At 36.8% G+C, this 23,812-nt stretch overlaps 1 protein-coding gene across 15 annotated transcripts in view; it reads right to left on the reverse strand.

Moving 5' to 3' along the window:
• DMD (dystrophin) overlaps positions 1-23,812 on the reverse strand; it is a 2,249,390-nt gene that overhangs the window by 1,304,362 nt on the left and 921,216 nt on the right. For all 15 annotated transcript variants that reach the window (XM_070067426.2, XM_051827673.3, XM_070067427.2 and 12 more), the window contains one exon: positions 9,312-9,473. In XM_070067426.2, coding sequence (XP_069923527.2) covers positions 9,312-9,473 — 162 coding nt within the window. The remainder of the gene's footprint in view (positions 1-9,311; positions 9,474-23,812) is intronic.

Below are 23,812 nucleotides of genomic sequence, written 5' to 3' on the forward strand. Positions count from 1 at the left end.
AAAGACATTTGTTCATCATCTACCTACTCAATTTTACATAGAACAAAACCACTGTCTCTGTACTTAAGGGGCTGTCATTTTACAGTGATATAGGCAAACTATAAAATGAAAATGTATGAAATATGATACAAAACCTCATGATGCCTTATGATCAAATGGAAGGGGAATATTAGTGTACACTACAAAATCCTGTGATATTTTAACAAATTGGCATGCCTTATATTGGACATGACCGACAAGGGGTTTCAGAAGTGTCGAACACATGAAAATGATATCTCACTCCAAGCAATGGCACTCACACTAGCAATGATCATGTTTGAGGTGTGCAGTACACACTTAGTTTTATAGAAGGAAAGACAATAAACACAGCTACAGAAAGGATATTATATAGAGCAGAAACTAATATAAAAACACTGAAATTTGAGTTTCATAATCTAGCCTTTGATTTCTTATTTGTGATTTGAATTGTTTTCTCCTAAATACTGCCCCTCAAAATTCTAGATGTTTGGTGTTACAAAATAAAGATAATTAAAGTGATAATTAAAATGCAGTTCTTCTGATGATAAATTCCTCAGTTTTTCAATTAGGCATACTGCTATCACAATTCATCAACAGGAACAGCAATAGCTTAAAAATACACAACCACAAACTGAACTTTAATCTGCTCCAGGGGACACAAAAGACCAAATAATTTGTGAGAAGAAGGTGAGGTAATTAGCAATTCAGTTCAAAGCATCCCGTGGAATTTGAAAAGTTCATGTTTAGATCAAGTATTCAGACTGTTGAGAGGATGAGTTTCTGTGTTCTTAGGTAACCATCACTAAAATCATTAAAATTGAAGAAATGATGGTTGAACATTATATAAAAGTGAGAATTCATCATAACTTACAGACATTTCTAGAAAAATTCATGTCTTTAGTTTTGTTCCAATCTGGAGACCAAATTCTTTATGGATTAAGTAGATTATACATAAAATATTGAGTGGCTGTGTATATTATTGAACTCAAATATTTTATGTATTAATCTGCATTGTGTTAACAATAACTTAATTCATTTACATATATAAATATATATTCTACTTGATTCTATATTGGGAAAGTTGTATAACATACATTGCACTTACATTTATCAAGCATCTTTATCAATTAATTATATAATGTTTGTAATCAGATAACAATTTTAGTTCATACTTGGGATATCATTTACTTCCTATTTTACCTAACATTATCAGAGTATTATTCCAGAAGCACATAATTAAAGACTCTTATCACTTTAGAGCAGGCTTACTGTGAAACAGATAAGTGATTTGTTTAAAGGACAGAATATTATGCAAATTTCCAGGCAGAATGGATAATCCTTTAAGTAAAAATCTCTAATAAAAAAGGACAAACACTGTGATCTTTTTGATATTACATTCAGACAATGAAAGAATACAATATTGTAAAGCAAAGCATTTGGGAAGAAATATTTAATTCAAAGAAAAATAACTCATCTTGTGAAATTATCAGTCTGACTTCATATAAAATCAATAAATTCCAACATAAACAAAGTGAAAGCAAGTAGCACATCAGGGCAAATGATCTGGAACACCCATGTAGCCTTTCTTAGGGCTCTATAGCCAATACTTTGGAGAACTGAGTTTTTTTTTTAACATGATGGTGAAATTATAAAAAGCAAATTATGTTATGACATTACAGAAATATAAGACATTTGAATAGCGCAGTAATTATGCTTATAACTAACACTATATATTCAAAATAGGAAGGTACAACAACTGAAATGGAAATAACCGTTTTCCCATTAGAGGAGATAAAGGGCAAAAATCAGAAAAAAAATCAATCAAACATTAATAACATTTCCAATACAGCACTTTACAATTAACTTAGCCGATAACGGGGCTTTTTATCATGCTTTACCTTTCAGACCAAACTCATGTATCAAGTACTGACAGAAAACGGCAAGCAAAATTAAGCTGTAACCATCTGAAGTATTTAATGGAATAAAGAAAACTATATCAAATAGTTATTAGAGCTTTTGCAATACCAAAGAAAGAAAATATTTCTTGAGAAAACCACTGAAAATATTAAAAGACATTACGTTGAGACTAGTGATCATAAGGGGAAAAATATAACCTTTTTAAATTAGAAATGTTTGTTCAAGTTTTATCAGAGGCAGAGAGAGTGAGGGATGGACAGATTTGCTGGTTTACTCTCCAATGGCTACAAAGCCACACTGGGCCAAGCAGGAGCCAGGAGTGCAGAACTCAATGTGGGCCTCTTCTGTAGCTGGCTAGAACCCAAGTATACATTTTCACCTGATCCCTCTGAAGCTTTCAAAGCTTGCATTGTTCCTTGACATATAAGGTTTTCATAATATAAACAGATTTCTCAGAGCACAAGGTTCTGTGGATTATTATTTTTAGGGTTTAACTGTTAAGTACTGATTTTTTTTAAGAAGCTATAGGGGCTGGCGCTGTGGCATAGCGGGTAAAGCCACCGACTCCAGTGCTGGCATCCAATATGGGCACCAGTTCAGGTCCTGGCTACTCCACTTCCCATCCAGCTCTCTGCTATGGCCTGGGAATGCAGTAGTAGAAGATGGCCCAATTCCTTGGACCCCTGCATCCAGGTAGGAAACCAGGAAGAAGCTCCTGACTCCTCCTGCAGCCCTTGCTGTTTGGACAATTGGGGAATGAACCAGTGGATGGAAGATGAACCCTTCCCTCTATCCCCCTCACCCCCCTCCCTCCCGCCCTCTCCTTTTCTGTGTAACTCCTTCAGATAAATAAATAAATCTTTAGAAAAAAAGTAGGCTATAATAATCCAGAAAACAAAAATAATATATGCATTTTCTATGAAAACTTGATCACACAACATTTTTAAAAATATAAAAGTATACATTGGGCAGCGTTGCTATTTCTTATACCTGAAAAATGGTGTCATACTAATTATAATAATTATAATAATGGTAATATAATACTCCATTATACTTATGTATTTTCAAGCAATTATGGTTACTTTCCAATTTAGATAAGTGAAGAAACCAAACTTCAGGGTAAATTTTGGAATGCAATATAGAAAAATGCTGGACAATGTAGTAGTTACTGGTTCAATTTCACTTGAGAGAACACTACTTAGCAAAGTAAAAAGGAATGGGAGGGGAGGTAAGGGGAAAAAAGAAAAGAAACAAAAAGAAAGAAAAGAAAGAAAGTAAGTAAGTAAGTAAGTAGGGGCCAGTATTCTGGCATACCAAGTAAGGATGCTGCCTGCAGCATCCCATATGGGCACCCATTATGTCCTGGCTGCTCCATTTCAGATCCAGCTCCCTGTTAATGGCCTGGGAAAAGCAGAAGCTGGACCAAGTGTTTGGTCCCCTGCCACCCACATGGCACACCCAGAAGAAGCTCCTAGCTCCAGCCCACCTTTAGCTGTTAAAGCAATTTTGGGAGCGAGTCAGCAAGTGGAAAATTCCTTTCTCTTTCTCTCTTTCTCTCTCTTTCTCTCTCTTTCTCTCTCTCTCCCTCTTCCCTCCCTCTCCCTCTCCCACTAACTCTGCCTCTGAAATAAATAAGTAAATTTTTAAAAACTGAAAAACAGCTTTACTGAAATGTGATTTACATATTTCACAATTCATGTTTGAAATGTATAATTCAATGAACTTCAGTAAATATACAGCTGTTGGTCCATGAATGTAATACAATTTTATAACATTTCCAACAATTGCCAACGATCCCTAGGGTCCATCTGCAGTTACATTCTGTTCTTACAGCAAGCCTAATTTATTGAGTCTGTTCAAATATCTCTTAAAAACAAATAACTGACTTATCTACCACAATGAGTTGTTATAATGATCAAATAATGTGGATGCTTTGAAAATATTAGAAATTCACATGGTTATAGTCCTTGAAAAGTATGTGATATGTACAGAGGTTGGGTCAGGTACTATCTATCATTCCCTTTCATGTGAAAAATTACACTTTATAGGCCTTAAAATATTTGGGAAGTGTTTTGCAAACTCCAAACTTTGGCAGTGTCATAAGGAAGTATGGCAAGATGCCATGATGATACAGTAAGTTCCATTGCTTGAGAATAATGGTGAACTTGATTGGCTAGCAATTCCTTAACTTTCTTCTTTCCTCTACACTATCTAATGAGAAGCATTATGGCAACGGCCATTTTGGGCTTGTCCACTTTTGAAAAATGTTCAATACTTATCATTTATCTGTCACATAATTAGGGACTAAACATTTGTAGAATTGAAGTGTACTTGCAAAATATTTATTGATGGGGCCAGCACTGTGGCACAGCGGGTTAAATTAATGGAGTGAAGTGCCAGCATCCCATATGGGCGCCAGTTTTAGTTCCGGCTGCTCCTCTTCCATTCCAGCTCTCTGCTGTGGCCTGGGATAGCAGTAGAAGATGGGCCAAGTCCTTGGGCCCCTGAACCCAAATGGGAGACCCGGAAGAAGCTCCTGGCCCCTGGCTTCAGATCGGCACAGCTCAGGCCGTTGAGGCCACCTGGGGAGTGAACCAGCGGATGGAAGACCTCTCTCTCTGTCTCTAATTCTCTCTTTAACTCTTTCAAATAAATAAAATGAATCTTTAAAAAATATTTATTGAAAATCTGATAGGTTGCCCTATTCTCTCATAGCTGAATTTTAATGGGTAGGCAATAGGGGAGGATGGGAAAGCAAACAAATTTAAAAAAAAAAATTAAAAATTAGAATTTCAGATAGCAAGTTCTGAAGAGAACAGAAAACAGGAGTGCTCCAAGAGTTATCTAGGTGTGTGTTTTAGATTAACCCCTTCTCTGTGAGCCAATTTTAAAATATCCATTTCTGTAAGAGAAAATCAGGAAAATGGGTCAAATCTAAACTGCCTCAGAATATTCAGACTATTACAAGAGTCTTCAATGTGGCTGTAGTGTTACCCTGTTTCTTGTATCTTTATAATTAGAATCTGTAGAGAGATTTTTCACAACAGGACACTATAATTTATTTGTGGGGCCAGTGCCGTGGCTCACTTGGTTAATCCTCCACCTGCGGCACCGGCATCCCATATGGGCACTGGGTTCTAGTCCCGGTTGCTCCTCTTCCAGGCCAGCTCTCTGCTGTGGCCCGGGAGTGCAGTGGAGGATGGCCCAGGTGCTTGGGCCCTGCACCCACATGGGAGACTGGGAGGAGGCACCTGGCTCCTGATTTTGGATCAGCGCAGTGCTGGCCATAGCGGCCATCTGGGGGGTGAACCAATGAAAGGAAGACCTTTCTCTCTGTCTCTCTCTCTCTGTCTAACTCTGTCAAATAAATTAAAAAAAATTATTTGTGGACTTAAGAAGATGTACACTCTGAGTTGATAATCTGAAAGATGTTCATTTCATTATCATACATCCTGTGAGGACATGACACTGTGCAACTGTCCCAAGTACAGGAAACAATGTGTGTGGTGTTTCTGATCTTTTGCCTCTTTTTGCTTGTGATTGCTTTTCACACCATTAAATATGTCAAAATAATAATAACAGTCATTCTAAATTAGGGAGTAATCAGAGTATATATTAACAAATATGGATAGTATTTCAATGGTAGAACAAATCTACAATTAATTGCAATTGCACAATTAATTAGTCATTAATAATAATGAACTATCATTACAATTAGAACCACTAGGAGAGTCCAAAATTTCTAATAACTGAGTCCACCTGGAGATTCTGACTTGATCGACTGGGGGTACAGCATGGGTACATGAGTTTTTGATACTAGATCTCAGATGCTATAACAAAACCTCTGAGCTTCAGTATACATTTCTGGAAATTAAAGAGTCAAAAGTTCAAATCACATGTGTTTTTTAGCAGTTAAACAACTGATGATTTTATTTTAAAATTTGTTTCAAATGAACACACATAGGCTTTTACATTCTTAATCACAGCAGTTTTGAAATAGTTCCTAAGTTTCTGGTTATATATCTAATATATATATATATATATATATACACACACACAAGTATATATATGTACATATATATTAGGTATATATATTTATAGAATCTATTTATAGAATATATATTTATAGAATTGTCTTCTCCATTTGCTTAACTTTGTTTGAACAGATGCTGTCTTAACTTTACACCTCAGCCAAAGGCTCTCTTCAAATGGGCTGACACAGGTCAATTAATTCTGTGGTCATATGATTTAAGACTATGGCTTGGTTAAGTGATTTTTTTTTTGAAACAGAATAATCACACATTAACACATGGTCTGATATCCTTTAGGGATGGAGTTTTACTATTTAAAATATAAAGTTTCCTCCTTTAAATTCACGTCACTAAACAAATGTAAAATATTTTCAATCCAATTCAGAATGAGCGTGCTATGTTTTCTAATCATGATAGTTAACTGGTCAGCAAACAGACCGAAAAAGCAGGAAACTCTCTTATGCTCTATAGTTACAAATGTAAATGTGAACGAGAGGAAGTATTTCGATCTGCATCTACTTTTAAATATAGTAAGACTCTACTTGTCATAAAGTTATACATAACATACATGGTTTCTCAATATTGGGAAGTTTTTATAACCAAAGCTCTCAAACAATCTTGAAATGCAGAAAAAGAAGGCTCTATGAAGATCTAAATTTAGTAGCAAAACTATCAGTGCACCACACGGTGGAGTCAGACATCCACAAATCTATGTGAACAATATTTGACAGAAAACCTGAGCAGCTATTTAAGGCTACTAAATATGTTAATACTATTCATTTTGTCCTGCTTCTCAATTATGAATCAAAATAGTAACACAGTCTGAGAGAAAACAAAGCCCACTAATCTGTAAATTAGCAAGGAACTTTTACCCACATTTAAATAAACATGTTATTTGTTAATTCAAAGCATTAAAATTAACCCCCAATCAAAACTATATTTCTATCTATATCTATCTATCTACGTATATATTTTAAAAGTGTCATTTTGTTGATATTCTTATCAAGTCCTTTGATACTGTGCTTAGGTTCTTATTTCACAATCTCTGTACCTTCTTCTCTCTTTCATGGAAGTTGCAAATTGAGCCTTAGTAAATGCTGTCCTTAAAGGAAATCTGAGTTCTTCATAACTCTATCCCAGAAAACAATTCACTTGCTGTCATCTTAAAATAAAATCTTAGAGAAAAATATTTCAATTGCTTTCAGGTGGTTTATATTTTAAGCTATCATATAGTACTATTTGGAGCTCAATGAAAAGAATTGTCTTCAAAATTAAAGTGCAACCAAATATGCACATAAAATAGGTTTGAATTTGTTAGTACTCTAAAACTCTTTTTTCTTGAAGTAGATTTGAAATTTCTTAATTTACCTCTGTGTTGTTAGTTGCAAATAATTCTCAACTGCTATAGTTAATATTGTTACTATTTATTTTTATCAGATAAATCAAAACATTTTGTATTATGCTTTGTAATGAGCATATTATATTATATCCATGTATATATAATCTTTCAGTCATATCTAACAAGAAGAAAACACACAGAGTTCCATGTCACAAATTTTTAAATAAACAAGATTTTTCTTCTTTAAAAAAACCTCTTATTTTTATCTAATTTGCTAGTAGTATATATGTATGAAAACATCACTTATAAGTATACAAAAATTTGTATCTGTGATTTATTTAATGGTTACTTAGAAAACACATGGGAAATCTTTCTACTCATAGTTTGATTCAAGGAGCCTCAAAAACTCACCTTCTATATTTTAAAGTACCAATTAATAATGTTAGGTTTAGTATTTACACTGTTCAAGAATTTCCTTACTTCCATTAAAAAAGTCATGAGCATTTTTAAATCAAACATTCCTCTAAGGTCATGTCACCAAATTTAAAAATTTTTAAATGTGAACTTGTACTTTGAATTTACTTTATAATCATGTAGTTCTTCTCAATTCATTAACAAGTTCAACATTCCTTTTATGCATTTTAATAAAGCTTGCCTGTAAAATTTTCTCTGTGGCTCTAATTAGGACAGTCTCAAGAATGGTTAAAGCCAGAAAACTTGACTAGATGTGTGTAGGTTAAAAAAATGTATATACAGGGGCGGTTAAAATTTTCAAGTATGTTTTCTGTTATTCTCCATTTATATTATAGTATTACTCACGCCCCAGTGAAAGACTGTGATGAGGATTTTATCATAGGATTCTTCTGGAGCTTCCTTTTCTTTATCCCCTACTATAATGGCATGCATTCCATAAGGAATTCCTTTTTCCTAGACCATTTAAAGTCAGTCATAACTACCTATAGCCTGCCCCACATTCTTAGGGATTTTCTTGGCCAAATTTAAATAATATGCAAATGAACTCATGCTATTGTGTACACTGATGCCCTGAGCCCTAATTTAATTGTGCTTCACTGTACTATAATTGCACTGTAATCATGCAGATCTGATATTTTACCCACAAATTTCTGCTAAAGTGAAAAACTTTAGGAATGTCAACTGATCAGTGGGGAGAGGACCTTTGGGATATGTACCTAACCTTTAGTGCTCTTAACATCATAGGCTGCCGAGCTGTTATACTTGGTTATTGAGGTCATAATGCACACATAAGTTTTGAAAAACAAGTACATTACCTTTATGCCATGCAATATTCAAGACATTAAATCAATAATGCCTATGATGCTTTATATGCACTTAAATGTTAATACTTCCCAAGCTAAAAGTAACTTTACATATGTCCTATATTTACTAATGTTATAGTCATCTTAGATTTCCTTTCATTACTATTTTAACTCACATTGTAGAAAAATTGTTTAAATGTATTTCATAATCCTTATTAAAGAGTTGGATATGTGGGCTTGTGTGTACATGTGAGTACAACTGGCATAATCATCCACAATGTAACATGATGCTATTATATATATATATATAATTTTAATTTATGTGTAAAACATTAATATTGAATCAGATATCACATGACTTATGATTCCATGATAAACAAAGAAGAGTAGATAATAAAATGTAACACTGCTTTAACAGTACCATAAAATATCACTAACATTCTTATATTGTCCTTTCACCTTTGGTATGGTTTGAAAACATTGATAAATACCAGATTTTTGTGCTCTTGTCTTTTAAGTATCTCTATTTCTAATTCCTACATTTCGTACTTTAAAAAACAAATCTTAAAAGTTCTAATCCTTTCTCCCCCTTACCTCCGAACAGCCAAATGAGACAACAAAAACAACTCTCTACACAACTAACTAACTGAATTTTTAGTTACAAGCAAAGCAATATCTGGTTCATATAATAAAGAAAAAGCACAGAAGGTCATTCCCAGTTGTACTTGCCTGGGCTTCCTGAGGCATTTGAGCTGCGTCCACTTTGTCAGCAATATAAGCTGCCAACTGCTTGTCAATGAACGCAAGTGACTCCTGAATTAAGTGTAAGGATTTTTCAATCTCCTGTGCAGACTGGATACTCTGTTCAAGCAACTTTTGCCTCCTCACGGCCTAAAGAGAAGGAAGAGTGAATCAGTCAAATGTATACTCCTGAGAGTTTTGCCACAATCCTGCTGCACAGCAAATGAAGATTCTAGACTCTTCTGCAATCACCTTTTTGTAAGACAGATTCCGCAGCTTCCTGCCACTCATTCAGCTCTGCTTATAAAAATAAAAGCTAAGAATAAGAAAACAAAATTAGTCCACAGAACTTCCAGATCAGGGAACACTGCAGGAAAAGAAAACCACAGTATCGTGAACATCAAGGAAAGAGGCTGGAAAAAAACATTAGCAAAATCAACTCAGTCATTGCAATCTGTCGTTCACAGGCAGAATGTTCCTCCTGATCTCATTATATAGTTCAAGAGATTTGGTTTACTTAGAATAGGGTCATCGTCATCACAATCCAATTCAAGGCAGATAATCCACTTCCACCAGCGAGACACATATACAATCTGTTCAGAATCGGCTCTTTTTCAAAAAGAGAATTGTAGATAACCATCTGGTTAAGGATTTATTTTGAATACTATTTCAAACAGCTTTGAATGCCCCCCAACATACTCTCTTTGACAATGTGGATTATGAAAACTGTACAATTGGATTTGTGTTACTGCTCAAGTAGAACAAATAATAAGTAATCCTAATATAGCTGCAATTAATCTTGATTGTTACCATAAGTATGATTAGGATAATTTAATGTTTTCAAGTATAAATAGCATGCTGAACAGATTGTAAAGTCTCCCTTCAAGGATCTGTTCACCTTTAAAAGAGTAGCTGTAAAAGTAAGGAATGAGACAGACAACTTACTGGGAATTTAGTAAGTCATGCATAATGTGAACCAATTTTTTAATACACAATAGATTGGCATGATTATCCAAGACAACTTAAGTTTCCTTCCTACAGACCTTGATTTGGGTTTTACAAATAATCTTGGTGTTTCTGTTATGTAAATATTAGATATTATATCAGCAATATAAATGCTGGCTCTTAAGCTTAAAAGATATTGCAGAATCATTTTTTTCCATGAATTAAACCTAGGACATAAGTGTTGCTCAAGTAAGAATAAGGTTAAAGGCATGTGGACCAAGGGAAAAGGAGCTGGAAACCCAGCGATGCTATGAGACTGAGGGGGGTTTCCCATTGTTTTTCCTTGTATTACAAATGTTGACTACCATATGGTTTTATCCTAGGCTTTCTTTGCTTCTCATTCTACCCATACGTTTATATTCAATTACACCTGACATGCTGACAACTCACGACTTTACATCTTTTTTTTTTCTTTTGGACAGTGAGTGGACAGTGAGAGAGAGAGAGACAGAGAGAAAGGTCTTCCTTTTGCTGTTGGTTCACCCTCCAGTGGCCGCCGCGGCCGGCGCGCTGTGGCCAGCACACCGCACTGATCCGAAGGCAGGAGCCAGGTGCTTCTCCTGGTCTCCCATGGGGTGCAGGGCCCAAGCACTTGAGCCATCCTCCACTGCACTCCCTGGCCACAGCAGAGAGCTGGCCTGGAAGAGGAGCAACCGGGACAGAATCCAACACCCTGAACGGGACTAGAACCCGGTGTTCCGGCGCCGCTAGGTGGAGGATTAGCCTAGTGAGCCGCGGCGCCGGCAACTTTACATCTTAAAGCCAGATTTCTCTTTGAGCTCCACACTTGTTTGTGCATTGGCCTACTAAACGTTTTGAGTTGGATATCCTCCAATCACCACAACTTATAACTACCAAATATGACTCACTATGTGTCCCCTTTTCACTTACTTATCAACTACTTAATTTGCTTTTGTGATTTCTCTGTATGTCTACTTCAGTTGTGTGTTTGTCCTTTATTAAGAATAATTATGGATATTCCTACTTCTTCTAGCATCCCCATCATCTTTTTATACCTCACCAATCAACCACCATTCTTTTCGTATCCTTTTCCTACATCTCCCCATTGCCACTACACCAGTTAAGGTCATTGTAGTTTCTTGCTTCTAATCCATTAGCTGCTTTTTGGCTTACACTTATCCTTACACAATCTATCTGCACAGCAGCTTCAGTGTTTCATCTTGAAAATGAAATTGCGGTTCTTTGCTTAAAGTTCCTCAGTGATTCATAATTTCCTTAGGATGAAGGTCTTTCTCCATATGGATTAAATGTGCTTTCATGCTATTGTTCCTGCTAGTGGCTTTTACTTCCTGCACTAGCAATAGAAAACTAAAAAAATACATTTCCTAATTGTCGCTCCCCCTCTTCGTGGAGGAATGACACAGGACCCTGCGCTGTTCTTTTGTCTGCTCGGCCCTCCCCGGGTTTGCTGCTGGTTCTTCCCGGGTTGGCTACCGACCCTTCCACCTCCGTGGAAGGGCGGTTCCCCCTGCCACTTTCCTCACTTCCGCAGGGGAGCGGCACACCACGGGCCGGCTCTCTCGGGGGCTGCTCAGGTGTTCCTCATAGATGTTCCCGGTGCATGTTGTCTCTCTCCTCCTTTATAGTCCTCTTCCACCAATCCCAACTCTGCTACCCACACGCCGAGTACGCTGCTCTCTTCCAATCAGGAGCAGGTCCTGCTGTTTATTGGTTGAACTGGAGGCAGCTGAGTAGAAGCTGTTTCCTCCTCTCCCAGCGCCATATTGTGGGAGAGCAGATGCATAGAATGTCTTAATTCGAGTAACAGTCTAGTCCGAGTTGCTCCCCACACCTAATATAAATCATGTCTACTCGCCAGATGACTGCAACATCCAGGGCTGGGTCAGGCAGAAGCCAGGGGCTTCATCCAAGTCTCTCACGTGGGTGGCAGGGACTAAGTACGTGGGTCATCTTCCACTACTTTCCCAGGCACATTAGCAGAGAGCTAGATCAGAAATGGAACCATCAGACCCCATCTCCTGCCCATATGGGATGTCAGCATTGTGGGGGTAGCTTAACCTGCTACACCACAACCTGGTCCCATGTCAGGTCTCTCTTGATTCATGGCCTTAAATAATGCTATTGGCTTTTTCTTAAGCAATCTAGTCCCTAATTTTCTCTTTGTGACTAATATATATTTATACTCTGAGTTGCCTGAGACACACTATCTCTTGCAAGTGACCATACCTGATACTCTCTTAACTCATGGAGATGCCTCTCCTGGGTTCCTTTTGACTTTAGGAAATTTATTTTTTATTTTACAAGTAAAAACTGTGTGTACTTATGGTATACAATATGATGTTTTCATATATGACTATGTTGTGGAAGAGATAAATAAAGCTATTTGCATTACCATTATCTTATATACATATGATTCCAATGATATCTGCTGCACTTTATATTTTTATTAGCATCTGCCACATTACATTGCAAAAATTTCAGATTAACTGTCTGCATTTACTTTAACTGTATGCTCTACCGAGGTCAAGGATTATGGCTCTCTTATTCATTGCTCAATGCTAGTACTATCCAAATAACTTCGATTATGATGGGATGAATGGTGATAAGAAGGGTTTTTAATGGGGAAAGCAGAAAAGTTCAACAGTTAAAGACAAAAAAAAAAGGGATTTACAAAAGAAATTGGTAAAAAAAAGGTCATCACTGCTCAGAGATCTGTCCTTTGGGGAATAAATCTCCCTTTTATTTTTGTATTAAAATATCAGAATAGGATGGAACATTATCTGGGGCAACCTTTATTCTATTTCTATTAAAATACTCTATCAAAGACCAGTGACTAAGACCTTGCCTTGTACTCTAATTCACATGGAGGGTTTTTAAGTCAAAACTTCAACTAGAAATTATATTACAAAATAATTCAGATAATAAAGGCTCATGGTTATAATCAGAGCCTTCTGCATTGTAAAATAATCTTCCTGTAGGTAACTCAGAGCTCATCTAGAGAAATCAATCTCCAATGATACAATTTCAAGATTCTGACAGGTAGCCAAACAACCCTCCAATCAGATCACATCATAACTGCAACTCAGACATTGTTTACATTTGGTTCTTCCTCTTGCTAAAGCTGTAAATGGAACACCCTTTCATGTACATCTATAGAATTTTAATATAGAAAAATCTGAAATATGACAATAAGCCATATACCTAGCCTGATGACCATTTTTAGAAAACTTTCCATATTCATGAGATTTCATGGCCTGAAAGGAACTGTTCGGCCTAAGAGATGATGGCAGAGTTGACTTCAGGTGGGTTGGTTCTTTGTTGAGCCTGGCAGTCAGTAAGAGGGACTATTTTACACAAACTCTTTATCTCAGGCCATCCCAAGATTTTAGAATTCTTTGAACTAGTTGCGGCATAAGCTGCTTTCTATTTCTAAACATCTTATTCAGTGTACCTCGATGGGATGCCAGGTCTGTGATTTTTCTAGGACTCTCTGCCCACTAGACCTGTGCTTGAATGTAACTGGTAGGAAGTCCTGAACAATATTAGATCAACTCAAGATTTTTGTTATTCCAGAGTAATGCTCAACTGTATTTTTAAATGTTATTCAATCTCTTTAGCTAATCCACTCTTCTATACAAGGAATCATATAGCTAGACAGAAACAGCAAATATGAAGTTATATAAATGGTAAAAGACTGGCAATCAGCAGTAAAAATATAAAAGCAGTAAAGTGAGTCCTCATAATTATTACCAAGAAAAACACAATGAAGTAACTTTTAAAATAATTTTCAAAGATTAAAACTACATAAAAATCAAAATGTATGAAAATGAATTATTTCTAAGATCACTGTCATATAAAATAAAAAGATTACTCTTCCAACGTACAAAAATCAATTCAAAATGGATTAAAGACTTAAATGTAAGACATGAAACAATGAAACTGTTACAACATTGGAAATGGCAAGGAGATATTGCATCTAATTCCCCAAAAGCACATGAAACAAAAATAGAGAAATAGAATTTCAACAAACTAAAAATGGAAATAGAGCAAAAATACAACTTATGAGAAAATATTTACAAATTATACATCTAAAAAGGGGGTTGGGACCGGTACTGTGGTGTAGTGGGTAAGGCCACCGCCTACAGTGATAGCATCCCATATGGGTGCTAGTTGGAGCCCCAGCTGCTCCACTTCCAATCCAGCTCTCTGCTATGGCCTGGGAAAGTAATAGAAGATGGCCTAAGTCTTGGGCCCCTGCACTCATGTGGGAGACCCAGAAGTTGTTTCTGGCTCCTGGCTTCTGATTGGTGCAGCTCCGGCTTTTGTGGCCATTTGGAGAGTGAGCTAGCGGATGAAAGACCTCTCCCTCTCTCCCTCTCTGCTTCTCCTTCTCTCTCTCTGCAACTCTTTAAAATGAATAAAAAATTTAAAAAAGGGGATTAACATCCATAATATGTAACTATCTCAACTCAATAACAAGAAACCAAGGGATTCTATAAAAATTGAGCAATATGTTTAAATAGACATCTGTCAAAGACAGACTTATAAATGGTCATCAGGGACATAAAGAAACGTTCAGCATCACTAATTATCATAGAAATAGAAATTAAAGCCTCAGCTCACTCCAGTCATACTGGGTATTACCAAAAAAAGACAAAAGATTACAAGTTCTGGTGAGGATGTGAAGAACTAGGAACCCCTGAACAATGTTAGTGGGAATGTAAATTAGTACACCACTGTGAAACAGTGTGGAGGTTCCTCAAAAAAGCAAAAGTAAAACTTTCATATGATCCAGCAATCCAGCAATGTACTAGCTCTGTAACAAAGAGAACTGCAATCTGTCTGCTACAGAGACATCTGCATGCCCCCAGTTACCGTAGCACTCTTCAAAACAGTCAAGAAATGGGAGCAAACTAGGTGTCTGCCCACTGATGAAGGATAAAGAAAGTGCAGTTCATAAACTCAGTGAACTAAAACTTGCCATAAAACTGCTAATACGATGTCATTTAAAACAACGTGGATGGAACTAGAGGCCATTATGCTAAGTGAAATAAACCGGGCACAGAAAGACGAGTACTACATGATCTTTTTCATATATGTAACCTAAACAAGTTGACTTCATAGAACTCAGCGTAAAATGGCAATTATCTAAGGATGGCAGGAGTTGTAAGGAAAAGGAAGGGATGTAGAATGGTTGATTCAGGTAAGTTATACTGAGATAAGAGTAAGAAGTACTGTTGATATCTTACACAGTAAGGTGACTAAAGAAAATTATAATGTACGCTATCATTTATCTATCAAAAAGTCTAGGAAACAGCGTTGTGCATAAAGAAATGATAAATGTTTGAGGAAATATACATTTATGCAGATTTTAACACTGTGTAATGCATACACATATCAAAACATCACAGGTGTCCCAAAAATATGCACAATTTTTATGTATTTTTTTAAAATATATATCCTAAGTGAGTGCTATCATAGATAGCTCTAAATGCTTCCTTGCCCGAGTAAATTTGTACCTGAACTAAGGCAAAAGTTACAAAAATGAAGTTATCAATTTTTCTCCCATTGATAAGTTATCACAGTGAAATGAAGTTTCCTTATAGTGCCACTTTAAAAATAATACACTAACAATTGCACCACAATATTACAAACACTTTAATCAAAGCACAATGTGCCTAAAGAACTTTGGATGAATGACTTCCTCATGTGAAAGAAAAAACTGGAAATTGGAATTAAAAATACATTTAAAATGTGATTATGTGCTTAAAAATAGAGAAAATTAAGACAAATTATCCAATAACATTTTCCCAAATTAACATTCACTAAAAGAGCTACATGTCCTACACTTGTACTATACTTGTTAAACTCAATATAAAAGACAATTTTTACTTCAGTTAAGAAGGGATGTTTTAGCTCATGATTGCAAATGAATTATGAATGTGGTGTTTTCAATACCAAAACAAGATTTGCTGAGAAAATTAGCATAAAGTTTTATTTCCCTTACATTTACGATATCTAGATGGCAGCAAATACTTATTAAGTGCATCATATTTTGAAGAATTAAACCACACACTGTATCTTTCTACAGGAAGATTGAAACCAAACCTAAGAAAAATCTAGTAGAATGCCAGGATAAATCATTTTTCAGGCAAACAAAACAAGTGCAAATCAAATTTACATTGCACAAGTTAAATTACTGAAAATGTTCTAAAATTCACTGTCCTGGGGCCGACGCCGTGGCGCACTAGGTTAATACTCTGCCTGCAGCACCGGCATTCCATATGGGCACCGGGTTCTAGTCCCAGTTGCTCCTCTTTCAGTCCAGCTCTCTGCTGTGGCCTGGGATAGCAGTGGAGGATGGCTCAAGTGCTTGGGGCCCTGCACCTGCATGGGAGACAAGGAAGAAAGTCCTGGCTCCTGGCTTCGGATCCGCGAAGCTCCAGCCATTGCGGCCATTTGGAGAGTGAACCAATGGTAGAAAGACCTTTCTCTCTGTCTCTCTCTCACACTGTCTGTAAACTCTGTCAAACAAATAAATAATCTTAAAAAATTTACTGTCTTATACTAACTGTAATCCTCCTATTGTTTGCATAGTATGCAAATTTGAAAAATATGGCATACAAATCAACAAGCTAAAATTAAGAAATGCATTTGAGAAAGGGAATCTTCAGTATGATTTAGTTTCTGACCATAAAATCATTTTCTTTCAATATCCAGGAGATCTAAGAATGGGAATGAGAGAGTATTTGTCATTGTTTTCTGCTTCTTCTTTTATTGGTATATGTTATTGTTCTATTGTATTTGTTTTAGGTGAAAAAGTAGAGAAAGGCAATTTTGATGTCTGAGTTTTGACTGGGGAAGGTCAATTGTACAAACAGCTTGGAAAGAGGTTCTCATCTAGTATCTCCTTGCTGTGGGTTCCCCAGTTGGGCTGGCTGTTCAAGAATCACATAAGTCTTTTAGAAGGGAAGTGTATGTGTGTTAAAGACACATTTTGAATCGTTAGATCATTCATAAACCTTTATCTTTATCCAATTACTTAAAAAAATACTCTTGTATGTCTACTGTGCACCAGGCATCAGAATGCTCAGTTATTTATAATTTTTCTTTTTATATTAATCAATAAGTACACTTATTATAAGATCTATGTTTTAGTAAGTCTTATACCAAAAAGCGGGATTCTCCTTAATGGGCAAGGAGTTCTATATATATGTTGGTTCTTGGAAGTCCGAGTGTGGATTTCCTTAGGAAATGCAATGTCTTGCATGCTATACTTTTATTTATGAAAAAAAATTCAGCCTCTTTATGAAGAGAAGCTACCTGGTAGTTATTTAAATCTTATTAATCTCTGTCTCAGAGAAATAAATAGCAGATATCATGTGATTGATTTTAAATGGGAATATTTTTATGATTTTATAGTAAAACACAAAATTTGTTGTTTATAAGAACTCACCAGTGTGATATGAACAGGTGAAATATTTTAATTTTTGCATGTTATTTTCTCATGTAATAAAACATTTTGGCCAATGTCAGTAGATTAAAGAAAACAAAATTCCAAATTCACATGGAAATGAAGGAAAGCAATTAACTACAAATTCTTTAAGATTCTGCTTCAGGGGGAAAGAATTGGCTTCACCCTAAATATTTACATATTGCAGAAAGTAGAGTAATAAGGAGTAAGTTTTGGTCTCATAGACACTGGGGACAAGAATCCTATAAGGAATGTGCTAAAACCAAATCCTACTCAGCTGGCTTCTGAGATACTTACACACAGATCCATAAGATGACACTAATCTTAATTATTTGACAGCCTCTTGGCTGCAGAGCCATGCTGGCCAAGAAGTTTTCTTTCCTGAAGTGTCAGGTTCAGTCAGCAGGCCAGGCAAATGGTTCAATTACTTCCTTTCACTGTTTATCACTTTATCAAGTGATTGTAATCTATTCAAGTGTCAAGTAACAAGAATGCTCATTTTAACAGACCCATGCATGCACCTTAGATTTATTTAGTTGAAAGGCAGAGTTTATAGTGAGTGTTAAAGTAGGGGGAGAAGAGAGGGAGAGAGGAGAGAATGGGAGAGAGGAAGAGAAGGGGAGAGAAGGAGAAAGGGAGGGAGCACCTCCATCCTCTGGTTCACTCCCCAAATGACCACAGCTGCAGGAGTTGGGGTGGTCCAAAGCCAGGAGACAGGAGCTTCTTCCAGGTCTCCCACGTGGGTGCAGAAGCCCAAAGACTTGGGCCATCTTCTACTGCTTTCTCAGCCTATTGGTGGGGAGCTGGATTGGAAGTGGAGAAGCTGGGACATGAACTGGCACCCATATGGGATGCCTGCATTCTACACCATGACACCAGCCCCTTGGAGAAAATTTTTATAAGCTGTTTCTTCCTGATCTAGCTCTTCTATTTAACTGAAGATCTGGTCTAAAGCAACATCACTATAGATATGAATACACTGGACTCTACTGTCACAGCATTTTGGTTACAGTCTTCAGTGGGAAAAAAATTGGTACTATGAAATGGAAATAACAAGACAAATGAGCTTACAAAAGAGGTGGGGGTGCCAGCCTTCTTGCATTACTCTACAAAGTTCACACACTTTCTGAAGATTTTTGACTAAATCAGTCATATGAACCCAAGTTGAAACGGAAAGCTAAGGGTGGCTTTTCTACTTATTCCTCAAGTAGAAACAAATGATAGTATTTCCACTTTTCTGCCTCAAGCAAGGGAGTGAAGTTCCAAGGCCATAACTGATAAAGCCTGGAATTAAAGTACATCCAAGTAGTACCTAATCACCAACTTCAACACATCTTATGCAGCTAGCAGCTTTAGAAACTATGTACCTCTTGAGGGGTTAAAAATGGAATTAGAAATGATGACACAAGGAAGATAAGGAGCAGTCTATACTTTCCAGTACTTGGTTTGGCAAAAAAATTTTCCATAGGTCAGGTGGCACTGAATAATGTTTGAATAATCATGGTTGAGTTATCCAGAAGGAACATTCAAAGATGTGTTGAGTACCCCAAGATCAAAGGGGGCTTGAAGGTGTTTTTAAGGACATAAATACCTTGTTAAAGAAATGGAAAGATTAAAGAGTTTCTGCAAGACCTCTTAAACTTGGACTCTAAAGAAAGCCAATGTTTGTGTCCTTGTTATATAAAATACATGAAACCACAAAACTACTAGTTAATAGGAGGAATTTTCCCATTTTCTTTCATTCCTACTTCCCTGGCTAATGGACAGTAATATGATCCAGACAGGGCAAGGAAGGACACAATTAAACTGTAAGGTGAAAGATGGTCACTGTTTTCTTCTAGGTCAAGTCCCTTAGACCATAATTTAAATTTGAAAAGAAAATGGAAAAATATTAAAATAAGTATAAAACTGAAATTTTAACCTAAACCAAAGTGGAATTGCTACAGAGCCTAGAAAACAATGAGATATACTTAGGATGCTAGTAAGAAAGAATAATCAAGCACATTGTTGAGGAACAGCCAGTATCATGGTTGTGCCCTACTTAGTACAATCTATGCAGCAAACTACCAACACAGTCCATGAATTTAGTACTTGTTGAACTGAAATAGAGCCAGTGGAATGTAATAGATATTACAACAGTTAGCATGTGGTCCAGGAAAAGATAGGAAATGGCGGCCTGAAAGACTAAACTAAAGACAGATGTGGGAAATATACTTCCGTGAAACACTGAGCATAGTAACAGTGTTATGTGATTAGAAGGCTAAGAAATACGTGTTGATATTTTTTATTTTCTGCAACAGCCAGCAAATTCAATGCTTTAGATAAATCGATTGATATAGAAGGATATGAATGAACCACGTATGTACTATTGCTCACATCAAATGCAACGTCGCCTATTGACTGATAACTTCACTGAACAACCAATTTATATATATGAGGCATGATTTTTTAAGGAGATGTGCCAGAGAAATGTCAGTGATTATTTAAGGACTGGTTAGTATTTGTCTCAGAAACAGGTTTTCACAACGTTTATTTCTTTAGAACTACTGCAAAGAAGCTAAAATTTGAAAAACACCTTGGGCTGTCTTTGTAGATTTGAACCTCTTGGGATTGCTTAGAGATTCTATTTTCCATGACTTCGTATGGTGTTAAGAAAGTAAGTGAACTCCGCAAAGCTACATTTAAAAGTATGGGTATCTAGATATGCTTCCAAGCAGCTTGAGGAAATAATGCTTTTCAACATAACTACAATTAAGATTTTGCAAAGGAAATTCAATGGAGATTCTGAGGAAAAAAAAGAAAAAAGAAGAAAATTTTACAGCAGAAAGAACAACTTACCAATGTTCACAGTCTCAGCAACCATCAAAATATTTGCTTTGCTGTTTTTATCCTGTTTTCAAATTAAGCTTTCCTGCCATTTTCTAAAGAGAAGAGGTCCCCCAACTGTGTTCACTGGACAAGAAATTCCAAATAAATTTTTTAAATAGTCTGCTTTAAGACACTTTAGATGTAATTCGTGGGGCGGGGGCTTTCATATAATTGAGTTTGTGCTATATTTGTTGCTATGTTTGATAGGAATGTAAGCTATAAATAATCAGAGATGTTCACATGTGTTTATATATTACATTATATAATTACATTATATATACATGAAAGAAGTTTATATTATACACAAGGGGCCTTCTTTTTGCATATAGACTTCTTTTTTATTTTTTTTTAACTTTTATTTAATAAATATAAATTTCCAAAGTACAGCTTATGGATTACAGTGGCTTTTTCACCCCATAACTTCCCTCCCACCTGCAACCCTCAAATCTCCCTTTCCCATTCCATTCACATAAAGATTCATTTTCAATTATCTTTATATACAGAAGATCAATTTAGTATATATTAAGTAAAGATTTCAACAGTTTGTACCCACACAGAACAAGGGCCTTCTAAAATTTATTTTTATGACTGTCACTGTGTTTAAAAGCACTGGGGAGGGCTGGCGCCGCGGCTCACTAGGCTAATCCTCCGCCTTGCGGCGCCAGCACACCGGGTTCTAGTCCCGGTCGGGGCACCGGATTCTATCCCGGTTGCCCCTGTTCCAGGTCAGCTCTCTGCTGTGGCCAGGGAGTGCAGTGGAGGATGGCCCAAGTACTTGGGCCCTGCACCCCATGGGAGACCAGGAGAAGCACCTGGCTCCTGCCTTCAGATCAGCATGGTGCGCCGGCTGCAGCGCGCCAGCCGTGGCGGCCATTGGAGGGTGAACCAATGGCAAAGGAAGACCTTTCTCTCTCTCTCTCTCTCTCTCTCTCACTGTCCACTCTGTCTGTCAAAAAAAAAAAAAAAGCACTGGGGAGAGAAAGCAAAAAGCATATGCATGGAGCTCTCCACAGTGTCCTTTACAGGGGAATAATATAAATGTTAAAACCATCTGTGTCATGGTGAGTTGGGACTTCATCTGTTTTAGGTCTTAGTAGGTCACTGAAGTTCGTTCGTGACCTCTGAGGGAAGCATACTTGAAAAGTAATGTTTGGGAATCACTTTATCAATGGAACTTGACATCAGATAGCCAACACTTTCAAGTAAAGCATTGATAGAATGGTCAATGAGCTGTACAGTAATACATATATAAGACATTTCTGGATTTCTGATGCACTCATTCATCTTCATGTGCAGAAAACCAAAATTGATCTTCTGTCCTGACAGGAGTAAACTGATACCTTATTTTAGCTTGAAAAAATGGATGAAAAGTAATTCAGAAAACCAAGAAAGGAATTATGGAATTCCTCTTATCTAACATCAGAGGACTCTGGGTAAACAAAATTCTCTGGTCCAATGGCAAGCTGCTATTTGACTTCAGGTATACTCATAATATGAAAGTCTAAACTGTAGGCAATGAATGTCTTATTGGTATCACAAATACTTAAAATGTCACAGAAAATCTCCTGATACAGACTACTGGGACAAAATCAGAGTCCAGGTACAATTCAATTAGGATTAAGACAACAGGTTGAAGCAATACATAAACCTCATAGGTGGGTACAAAATTCAAATCAAGCCATAGGTGCTATGAATTGAAGTCAGAAACAAAGGGAAGACTGTAGACACCAATCCACTTAATGGATTGCTGGCAATTGCTTCTGTTATTCCAGGAAGCCACAGATGCAATGCCTCTCTTTATGTAAGCATAGGTAGTAGGAAAAGGCAAGAAATCACAATTCAAACAAACTATAGCTGGTGCTTCTAAGCTGGGGTGTATAGGCAATTATCCTAGTAAAATAGTACCTAATTGAGAGACACCTTTTGAAAACCAAGTACAGATATGTTAGGGGTTCTGAGGCAATTAGTCACTGTTAGGTAAATGAACTAGTCATTTGATATTACCCTGATAAGGGCATTTATATTCAGTCAGCACAATAGTTTGAGAAAGCTCTGAGAATCTAACACTCTTGGTAATACTTAACTCGCCACCCAGGAACACAAATTCTTAGGATAAACACTGGATACAATATCTTTGTCCTCCTGTAAGTCACATAATATGAGGAAAGCACATCTGTCACAGTATCTTTTTCAGTTCAGCTAAGGAAGGTCGCAAGAGTGGGTTATGTGTAACAGAGTTTCCACTCTTCAAAGTCTCAAACATAGCCCTGAAAAGCAGAAATGGTGCTTTTCTGATATACACAGAGATCTCTGCTGGATCTCTCCTGTAATGTAGGACAGAGTTTAGGCTATATAAATACAATGTTATGGACCCTACTGGTCCCTATGTGCAATCATCTTTCCAATTGGTTTCTAGTTGAAGTTCTATCAGAGAAACTGGAAAAATCTCCCTCTCTGCTGGGATCTGAGATGGCTGATCCTTTTTCATCCTGTCCAAAAGCGTGAAGATTTACAATCTTTACTTGTCACAAAAACTCCAGATGACTGTCCAGACTCGGAAGAAGTTGAAGTGCAAGACAGAGGATGTTTATTACTTCCTGTCATCCTACATATCCACACTACACTGACAAAGTCCTCAGGTCTAGCTCAGTAAGTGTCTGTACTGTTTTGTCTTAAGGTTATTATAAGAATTTCCTTTCTTTTTTTTTCCCTTCAAGTGGGTAAGATAGACAAGCCTACAGTTTTGTAGAAATGGACTCCTGCTAGGGTCTTTGGCTCTGATATGATTCATATGGCTTGGAATTGTACCTTGAACAGCAGGAGCAAGACATAGGAGCAGCTGCTTTTCCTTCTGCTTTCCAAATATTTTTACAGAGCTTGGGAAGTAGTTTGGGAGTGCAAGGGAAGAGTCGAATGTGCTAACAAAAGCATGAGAAACAGATAAACATTGACAGTGTGGCACATTAGACTCAATTCCTTATTAGTGACCATGGTCATCTGGCATGGAATGCACCTGCTTTCATGACTGAAACAGATGCAAACTGGTTCCAAAGCTCATGTCTTCCTTACCTTCTGTTACTAACATTATCTTCTTATCATCTGTGAGTGCAAATCTTTGTGCTGGAATTGTTTAGCATGGGGGAGAACTAAACAGGTCTCG

The sequence above is a fragment of the Oryctolagus cuniculus genome, chromosome X, assembly GCF_051225735.1.
Source record: "Oryctolagus cuniculus isolate XC-2025 breed Fujian yellow rabbit chromosome X, ASM5122573v1, whole genome shotgun sequence".
NCBI lineage: Eukaryota > Metazoa > Chordata > Mammalia > Lagomorpha > Leporidae > Oryctolagus > Oryctolagus cuniculus.